Source organism: Lichenostomus cassidix, chromosome Z (assembly GCF_008360975.1).
Source record: "Lichenostomus cassidix isolate B80296 chromosome Z, HeHo_3.0, whole genome shotgun sequence".
In the NCBI taxonomy this organism is placed as follows: domain Eukaryota; kingdom Metazoa; phylum Chordata; class Aves; order Passeriformes; family Meliphagidae; genus Lichenostomus; species Lichenostomus cassidix.
The window spans coordinates 72795421-72805797 of NC_139511.1; the positions used below are offsets into that span (position 1 = coordinate 72795421).

The 10377-nt window shown below is 44.0% G+C and overlaps 1 protein-coding gene across 1 annotated transcript; it reads right to left on the reverse strand.

The window, feature by feature from the left end:
• Positions 1-461: 461 nt before the first annotated feature.
• On the reverse strand, positions 462-4180 carry LOC146425219 (uncharacterized). Its single transcript, XM_085042795.1, has 4 exons — positions 3679-4180; positions 2744-2799; positions 1903-1999; positions 462-967 (listed from the first exon to the last, which is right to left on the reverse strand). Exons 1-4 carry the CDS (start codon positions 3711-3713, stop codon positions 790-792), a joined length of 366 nt encoding a protein of 121 aa, XP_084898921.1. The 5' UTR covers positions 3714-4180; the 3' UTR covers positions 462-789.
• Positions 4181-10377: the final 6197 nt, after the last annotated feature.

A 10377-nucleotide genomic window follows, 5' to 3' on the forward strand; every position in this document is an offset into this window, starting at 1 on the left:
GCCGAGGGGTTCTCATCAGCAGTCAGCATGGGCATGAAGCTGGAACAGGCTGTCCAGATCCAGGGATCCTGCTGATCCCTCTTGGAGCCTGATCCCTGGAACCATCACCTGAGTGGGAAGGACAGCCAGGTGAGCTGGTGTCATTCCAGAGGCCACCAGTGCCCAGAAAGTCACAGCACTCAGCTTAAAGATTAATAGATGGTATCTTTCTTCAGGCTGTAAAAGTGGGCAGGTGAAAACCAAATCACAGACTTGGTGGCTCTGGAGGCTGCAGCCTGGCCAGTAATGTTGGCATAGACAGGAAAACATGTGCAGAAGGTTAGGTCTCAGAGTAAGGTCTGGGATTCTCAGTGAGTCAGAGGCATTGGGAAATCTTTGTAAAAATAACCAGAATTTCCCCCCTCCCTGTACTTTTTCCCCATGACTCACCCCCCCAGAAAAGAGACAATATGAAAAAGATGTAAATCTCTGCAGTAATTTTTTAACACGACACGTCACAGTGATCAGGCACAAGTATCTATGCTTTTTCTCCACTTCCATGAAAAAACTCAATTTCCCTGCATTTTCTAATACTTTTGTGGTATGAGTTCACAGTCCAGCACTACGGTGGAGAAAATGAAGTGCAACATGTCAGTCCATCCACCCACTAGCACACATCCCCTGAGTCCTTTATCCCCTTTTCTCTCCAGAAGAAAGCTGCAGATGGAAGAAGCTGTGGGCTGTCATTGCTCTGGCGCTGAATTGGGAGGTGTTGTCGAAGGAGAAGCATCAGAAATGGAAATTGTCTCTTCAGAGATGGCAAACTCTGGCTGGGCAGATGTTTTGCTTGTAAGAAACATAATTTATGCACATTGGGCCAGTCAAATCCACCGTTGAAATCTTATCAGAGCTGCAGTTTGTCACTGTAACTTTTTCCACCACCACAGGTGTTCTGAGGTCTTTGGAGGAATAATTTGATGTGCAACGCCTGGCACAAGAGAAATGGAGCAAAACAAATCACTGGGTGTCTGATATCAGCATGAGGAGCTGTTGGTATCTTGAAGCCAAGTCAATTAATAACAGGATGTAATTTACAGCAGTACAGAACTGATAGCTGGGATAGGGCTGATTTAATTCGTTATAGAGGTGACATATTCCTCTCCCCTTAATCTTCTGCCCTTTAAAAAAACACATCTTATGACCTCATCACCCTCCTTCATTTGCCTGGGTGCATTCAAACTAAAACTGAACAATTTTTTTTCTTGGAGAGGCTTCTCAAAACAAATCATTTACCCTCTCTTTATAGCAATGAACACCACAAGGAAAGCCCCTCTTCTTGTGACCTCAGGTCGTTGAAAACAATGAAAATGTTGGCATTAGTGAGGAATCAGGGGCTTGGGTGTCTTAATTTTCCTCTGTAAAATTTAAATACATATTTATATCCATATATCAATATATAGATATATATCCATTGATATATCTATATATATCTATTGATACATATATATATCTATATGTCTATATATCTATAGATCTATATATCTATATAAAATCTGGAGATGGGGGGAAGAATTTGGGCCAGATATAAAACAAAACCGAATGTCATTGCCCTAAATTGCAATTACCCAAGCACCCACCCTAGTGGCTCTCCAAGCACTGTGACCCCATCCAGCTGTAGGCTGATGGAGGAGCCTGGGAAGACCCCAGAAAGCCCCACTAGGGCAGGCTCTTCCCTCATCTCTCTTGGCTCAAGCCGGAATTCATCCCTGCACTCATTCCCATGGCAACCCTGGTTTCTGGGAAGACCCCAGAAAGCCTCACTAGGGCAGGCTCTTCCCTCATCTGTCTTGGCTCAAGCAGGAATTCATCCCTGCACTCATTCCCATGGCAACCCTGGTTTCTGCCTTCTCCCCCAGCACTCACCTCCGGAGAACACTGATTGCCATGCTGATGGCAACCAGCAGCAGGAGGCTTCCACTCAGAGACACCATGACAATTGCATAGGTGGAGTGTGGGGAACCTTGAAGAGAGTAAGGGAATCACGAGTGAGTTTTGCCAACAAACAGCTTCAGGAAATGCAGCCTTTTGTGAAATTACAGGTTGTTACAGGATGAAAACACTGACAGTCCTGCTGCAAACCGTGGGTGGAGGGGGGTGACCAGCTCTGTGTTAGAAGGGTTTTCCTGCAAATACTTTTTCTTCAAAAATCTCACATCTCAATTAAATTGCTGGTGTGTCTTTATCTACCAAAGAACAAAGCAAAACTGCTTTTCAGGGCTGAGACTGAAATGCAGCCCTGTGGACCTCAGGGTAGAAAAGTCTGCCCTGCACTGTCAGATCACAAAGGCATTCCATGTATTATCCACCTATTTAGAGTAAAGCAGTGGCAGGATCCTGAGCCTTACTGCCTTTCTAGCCAGCACTTTTCATCCACTTCCACGCTTTTCAATCTGTTTTCATCACTTTTTGCTCTTGGATAAAATTCCAGACTTAAAGGAATGAAGACTGGCTTGCATCCCTGCCTCCAAATCTCCCATTCCTCTCTTCTGCTGCAACTCCTTTTAGTTTCACCCTCTTTCCATCCTAAAACCCCAACAGAAGTGTGTCTACCATGGCTGATTCATCCTCTCCTTCTGAGCCCCCTCAACACCCTGTGTCTGTTCACCTGACAGATTTGGTAACACTCTAAGCAGGGTCACCACACAAATAAACACTGCAAAACTGATTTAAAGTGCTAATGGAAACAAACAACAGAGTAAAGCACCTTCTTCCTGGAAAACCACTGTGTTGTACAAATCTTCACCAGCAGCACGGGCCATCCTGAAAAGTTAGGCAAAGAGACATTCAGATCCCAGATTGTTCAAAACTAGCACATTTCTTTCAGATTCCTTTATGACTTCCTTTAGTGAGTATTTCACTACTTCTAATGTGAATTATCTTTACAACTGCAGATTAAAGGAAGATATGTTAAGGGACAGATCCAAAGGGCAGATGTCAATCTGACACAAAAAGCTGAATGTTTCTGTTGAGGCAATGAGCTTGCACTGTCTTGAGCTTGATTTCCTGTTTATCTATGGTATCTAATCTTTATAGAATCACAGAATTCTAGAATGGTTGCAGTTGGAAAGAACCTTAAAGCCCATTTCTTTCCACCCCCTGCCATGGGTTAATGCAGGGACACCTTCCACTATCCCAGGTTGCTCCAAGCCCTGTCCAACCTGAACACTTCCAGGGATGGAATTTTGGCATGAACAACAACACTGGCATCATACTCTAGTACATCTAGCAGACACTTTTACCTGATCCTGGCCAATTTGCCCTAGGACAGAGAGCCTTTTCTTTTACTGCCTCCAGAAGTGGTAGCTAAATAGACTGTTGAGGCTTTGCCTCTTGTCCACTATGCATGTGAATGAACTGAAATGTCAGCCCAGAATTTGTTTCAGGATCTCAAGTGAAATTTCCCCTGGAGAAATTTTCCCTCTCCCCAGGGAAAGCTGCGCTGAGTGTTAGTGAGAATGGAAAATCAACTTGCTTGCTAGAGAGTGTTCCAGCCCCTCAAAACAACAACTCTTTTTGTCCCTTCAGTAAGATGTCCTTAGGAGAACTTCTCTGCCAACCTTGTGCTTGAAAAAAAGTCAAGAAAATACACCATGGCAATTAAAACATAGAGCAGAATAAGATGACAAATTTCTGGATTACCTTGTGACCGCTGAAGCTCCTTGTGTCAGCACCATGCTGCTCAAGCCTTGCCTGAAAGTAAAGCTGGTCTGGAGGGTTTCAGACTAATTGCTCACTTCATATGCCTCTGTTGATTGCTTCATTCTCTCCATAGTTTTTATTGGGCAGGGTAATCTCTTCCGTGTGTAGACAATCAATAAAGTGTGGAGGTGGATCAAACAGAGGCTTTACTCACCATCCTTTGGGTGAGCAATTATTTTCACAGTCTTTCTGCTGGAGCAGGAGGCACAGCTGGACTCCACCCAGGAGCCCAACAGGGCCACCACTGGGCATGGGACCTCCTCTAATGTGCTTCTGCAGGAAAATTATCTGTGTAGCTAATGCCCAGGGCTTTCTGCAGAAACATGCTGTGTCCTAGGAGGGGTGCCTTGGGGTTTTCTCCAGCAGGCTGGGTGGAGGGGGCAGGTTTGGTGTCCTCCAGGCAAGGGAAGCCCACCAGCTGTGGCTGCAGAACCACGGCAGGTCTGAGCTCTGTCCTTGCACAGTCTGACCTTCTCCCTGCACTGAAAGGAGCCAGGCAGGAGTTTAAGGAGCAGCTGTTGAGCTGTCAGATGGAGATGGCCAGTTCAGGGCTCCAAAAGTGCCTCATTTTGGTGTTCCTTGCAGCCTGGCTTCACCTCACCATGGCCAGGAGGATGACATCAATGTATCTGTGAAGCACCTAGCCCTTCCCATGCCTTTTTTAGGGAAATCACATCTGCATGGCTCTGGACCTTGTCTTGGTCTGCAGAAGCCCCCATTCCCTGTGCCAGAGCTGGACTGAGCTGGCAGCTGCTCTGACTTATCTCATGAAAGGCTGCACTGTGCTCTGTGGTCAGAGAAGGAGTGGTGCTCCAGGGTGGAGAACCTTTCTTCGTTAATGCAGGCACAAAGAAAACATTAATAAAATCCTGACTGGCAGGTATTTCAAAACAATAGAGATTGACAGGTTTTTCTGCTGTGCCTAGATAAATAGGTGCACAACAATTTCAGCTCCTCTCACGTCACAGTAACAAACAGGACCCAAGCAGCTCTCCGAGTCTCCTGGAGATTATTTGGAAGGCTTTCAGGTATCCATAGTTTAGAGAATGACCACAACTGTGAATTTTCCTCTATGGCTTAAGAAAACAGCAAATTAACTACATTAAATAAACTTAACAGAGAGATGAGCAGCAGAGAGCAGGCCTGTGGGTATATGCAGGTATTCTTTTGTTTGAGACACACATCAGCTATGCATTTTGTGTCATCCACAGAGTAGGACATTTGATGTGTATGCCCCTTCTCTCCCTTCTGCAGGCCATCACTGGGCTTATGTTTGGCTCTAAGGCTGAACAAGCACACTGGTAAAGTAGTTCCTGTGTTTTACATGCCACAAAAGAGTTTCTGAGCAGGAAGGACTTTGTATTCAGGCAGGTGCCAGCACTTTCCTTCTTTATCAAACAAAGGGAAAGCTCAAATCAGAGCTGAGATTGCTTTGTGGAACCCATTTGTGATTTTTGAGTCTGATCCAAAGGTCACCAAAGCTAATGGGAGTCTCTGCTGATTTCTGTGGCATCCGGATCATGTTCCTAGAGAAAAAGCTGTTAACCACACAGCAGAGCTCACTTCTGAAAGCCACTGAATATCTACATTGTGGATCTACATCTCTTGTACCTGCCCAATGTGAAGATGTGATGGAAGCAACAGGGACATGTTCTCTTGTGAATGGAAATTCACTTTTATTACGCTTTCATAAACATTAAGGAAAAAAGCGATGGATGCTCTTGATATTTGTGAATGTGAATAGTCTTATTTTTAGATAATTTAATATGTGAATACATGCTCTTTTTTCTTTTTTTATCCTGGTATCACCTCACCCCAAACTCAGTTTTATGGAGAAGCTTGGGATGGACCCCAGAGTGGGGAGCTGTGGTAGAGCAGAAGGCAGCTCTTTCTTGCAGAAACACCTTATCTCATGTGGATTGGGTGCAGTTCCACCACTGGAAACTGCCAGCACAGATAACAACAGTTCCAGTGAGACCAGGGCAAGCAGCCTAGTGTGCATAAGGCCACAGAGATACTCACCACAGGTCACAGGGTGCAAGCTCTATACAAGGCCAGAGCTCCTCAGTACCACTGTAGGTTTTCTACCTGCTTTGGGACTTACTAGTGAATGCTTGGCTAGTAGTTTGTAGATCAAAAATTTCATGTATGAGGGTATGCATCAAGGATAATATTACTATAATGAAGAAAAGGCCCCCTGAAAATTGTACTGAATAATCCGAGGCAGTTGAGTGAACTGTGTCAAAATACATTTATAATTACAGAATCACAGAATCATATGGATTGGAAAGGACCTTAAAGGCCATCTTGTTCCAATCCCTTGCCATGCTCATCTGGGCATAAACTCCATGGACAGACCTCTTGAAGGGAAGAAATGCTGCAGGACATGATGGGAAAATAGTGGCATGTCCTACAGGAGCTCTCCCATCAGTTTCTATTAGCAGAGTGATTCTGCTTTGAAAGCCAGCAGGGTGAAAGTGTTTATCAAAGAGGGTCAGAGGAAATACTTCACTTTGGTTTGGTTAATTCTTCATTGATATAGTCTAAAACCCACAGGTTTTCTGGGGATGAGCTATTTCTTGTACACTGCAAAATTTATACCAAGCTTTTAGCACAGCTGCCTCAGGGTTTTATGTAAACATTATGGAAAAGGAAAAATAACTTGAGGAAACCTGAGTTCCAAAGTGCACAGGAAGTGAGTTTATCAGTAATTAAAAAAACAAAAAGGGTGCAGTGATTTTTTTTTTTTTTTGCTATTAATTAGCAAGGTCTTAACCTGTTTGCTATACCCAGCTCAGACAAAACTTATAGATCTTTACTGTGACACCTTCAAGAAGCCTATTCTGGCAAAGAAAATGTTTTTATAATCATTGAGGTATTTATTCATCAGTGTGATCAATCTCAAAAGCAGTAAATGCTCAGATACACTGCTACAAATAACTTGTTCATGACTCACAAGGCCAGGTTGGATGGGGCTTGGAGAAACCTGATCTAGTGGAAAATGCCCTCTCCATGGCAGGGGGTGGAACTGGATGAGTTTTAAGGTCCCTTCCAACCCAAATCATTCCAGAATTCTGTGGATTGCACCTGCAATTTTTAGAGCAAGCTCAGCAAAAGGCAGAAAAGGACTTTGAGGGAGATGGCTCGAAGGCATGTGAAATTATGGTCCTGAGAGAAGGTCTGTTCCCAAGTCCTGGAATAAGGGAAAACACATATCCTCATGCTTTTTGCTTGGTGCACCTCCTTACCAACATAAATAGCAGTGCTAAAGCATCTCAGAAGCAAACAATGTGAGCTCTAAGTCCTGGAGAAGAACCACCACATCTTCAGGACAGACAACACTTTGGAGGTGTTGTGGGCAGTTCATGGAAACACAGCTCTATGGTGTAAAAATACTGTCAGTCTGTTTGGAAATTCTAATGAGAGTTCAGTGTGTAGCCTGATTGGCTATTGAAGCCTGATGGTTTTTTGTCTTTTATTTTTATACCCCTTTTATACATTTTTATACCCTTTCACTTTCCTTGTACCCTTCACAAACATTCCTTGTACCTTAGCCCCACATGTTTATAACTCTTGTAGTCTGATATTTAGCTTAGTTTGGGGGTTCTCCAGGGGGGAAGATTAAATATCCCTACTGTCTCAAAACTAGAGGCTCCAACCTTGGACAGAGCTTCCTCTCTGGAGCAGGTTTTTGTAAACTAGGCTGTAGTCTCATTTAGGGGGAGGTAATTAGAATAGGGGGACGATTACCTCATTTGTAAAGTTTCTTACTGGGGGATTTTAGGTAAGTATGCTAATTTGTGAGGTCCATAAAATTGTATATGTGTTGTACACGGTGTGTGCTCCTCAGCATGATTCCACCTTTGATGAGTGTACACCAAAGGATCCTATAAAAACCAAGGTAATACCCTTTCTTCCCTATTCTGCTGTGTCTGCCTCTTATTTTTACCAGCTTTAAGGCATCACTATGGGTTTTGCCATTCTTAGGGGATTTTGGTGTCCAGAAGCCTAAAGCTAAGGTATGTAGAACAGCTCTTACCCTTTGCCTCCCTTGCGATAACAGCTGTACAAGAGATATTTGGTCACTTACGCAGGTTTCTTCAAGGTGTTGACAAGCTGCATGTCATACATTAGAGAAGCTGAGTGTTTTATTTTCCACACCACACGTCATTCATTTTGTGTTAAGGGCAGCAGCAGTGTGTGTTATGAGTAAATCAGCTGTGCCTGGGACCATTCATTCCCATGTGGCGCCGGGGAGCTGCATCCACACCACGACACTCTCACCCTTCAGCTCAGGGTGGCCACATCCAAATTGCCATCAGGAGAGGCTGCAGGTCTAGGATGACCCCATCCAGGCTGGGAAGTGATTCCCAGTGGGCTCCAACACAGCCCTGCCAAGGCCACTGCAATGATTTAGCTGAGTTCGAGTAAGTTCGACTACACACAATGTGTGTAGACATAAGGCTATGTGTGCTGCAGATATAACAGCTACTGGGAAATCTTCTGGTATCCTTTTTTCCCCCTTTTTCTTTGTGGTGCCAACTGGTGGAAGGGTTGAGTTGGTGAAACACAAGTGTTTAATGAGATCTTTGTCACTTTAATGGGTACAAGCTTTGGTACAAGAGGAAAGCAAACAAAAAGCGACTGGTGATAAGAAGCTTTCCTGGGTATTTATCTCAGTGGTTTGTTTAGGTGGAGGCCTCTCTTTGTTTGCTTTCTAGAATCACGTTCTTGACCTTTATCAGCATGAGGAATTATTTTTTAATTCAAAACACCTCATTCATGCTTAATTCTGAGATTTATCACAGCATTGGCCGTTGTGGTCTGTGAATCAGCTACAAACCAGGCAAATGGTGCTCCCATTTCCTGAGTGGGCATAAATAGCCAAGTGGAAATTGGATATTTCGAGTCCGAGTGTTCAATTTGAAGCGTATTTGTTGCTTATTCAATCTGTCATTCGTGTGAGCTGTGCATTTAATACACAGATTCACAGCTCCAGCAGCTCACACTGCTGCACCACTCGCTGTGCTCTGCAAAGTCCCTGGGGAACACGACAGTCTGAACAGGGCTGAGCTGGGAGCAGAAAACAAATAAATCTGCTTTAGGTGCTTTGTGCCTGCTCCTGGGCCTGAACGGGCTGGTTCTCAGCTAGGGAGGGACAATGGGTTGCTCTGCACGCCTGACCACATCCAGGAGCTGTGGCACTCAGAAGCCATTAGGGCGGTAATTTCTTATTGAGCAACGGGATTACTTTATGTCTGGGCAAAATTCTTGATCTATAGTGGTAAGAGATTTTACCACCACACTGCAGTTGTGTTCATTCATCACAGAAAGCAGCACCGTGTCACTCTGTGCAATAATCTATAGAGTATCCTGTATCCTGAATATTCTGTGCAGCTAGTTCTCCATCCCATAAAGCTGGCTGGGAAAAGGTACATGAAGACTACAGATCTATGGGGCTGCTTGTGTTGGAGGAATGAATACAACTTAATCTGGAAAATGACAGCCAAAAAGGCTTGATGGATGCCTATGAAATCATGTCAGACATGGAGAAAGTAGACAGGGATGGGCAGTAATCAACGGGCAATTTGTCTCATCCAGTACAAGCCCAGGGCATTAAATGAGGCTACATTTGGCAGCTCAGATTGTCAGAATCTGATCTTCATTTTTCCCCACAAGCTGTATTTAAGCTGTGGAGTTTATTGCCACAAGATGCTGTAAGCTGCTAAAAGTGTGCCTAGGTTTTAAAAAGTCATTGGTTGTGTTCATGGAAGAAAAAAATCCATTGAGGGTTATTAGAAACAAGACATCATGTCTAGGTCAGAAAACCCATGAGCAGTAAATCATTAGTAGCTAAAACAGTATTCTGGGAACATATCTCTAATTGCTCATGTGCTTTCACAAAGTATCTGATTTCTTCTGCAGCTGGGAACAGGGTACTGGTACAGGTGAACTTTTTGTCTGACCTGGCTCAGCTTTTCTAGTGGTTCTGTTGCTTTTTTTCCCACACCACAAAAGCCATAATTCTGCTGGTTCCGTGAGTGTTGTCAGCTCACCTAATACCAGAGCAAACTATGCAGGGTAGGGCATGAAAACAGGCTGTGCCCTTCCTCCCCTGCCCTCCAGCTGCACCAGGGAACTGTAAAGCCAGGTGATTTAATCTCACAGGGATTTGCTGGGAATGAGGGGAATATTGAGAGAACACTGCTGGGCATGGCTGAAACCACTTCTGAGTGCTGATGTGGGAGATCCTTTGTGTTTGGGACTGAAACCTTTAGCAAGGAGGTGGACTCAGGAAAGCCCTGACCATCAGGGTCTTGCAGGTCACCAAGGAAAGGCCCGGGGGACTCTGGCTGCAGTCTTCAAAATCAACTGACTTTGGCATGTCTCCCTTTATTTCCGTGAATCCATAAGGCTCATCCTGAAATTGTACTAAATCTACTTCTGAAAGTTTTCAAAATAACCAGAGGCAGAAATTTCTGCCATGAAACTCTTCAACATATTATCTGTGAATTAAAATATTTCTAAAAAGGTATTATTGGGGATGAATTTCCCAGTTTTCTTCAGTGGAGCAAGCATGGCATTAAATTACAGGGAAGCCCAACTATTATCTCATAGTTTTCTTTTTTTTTTTTATTA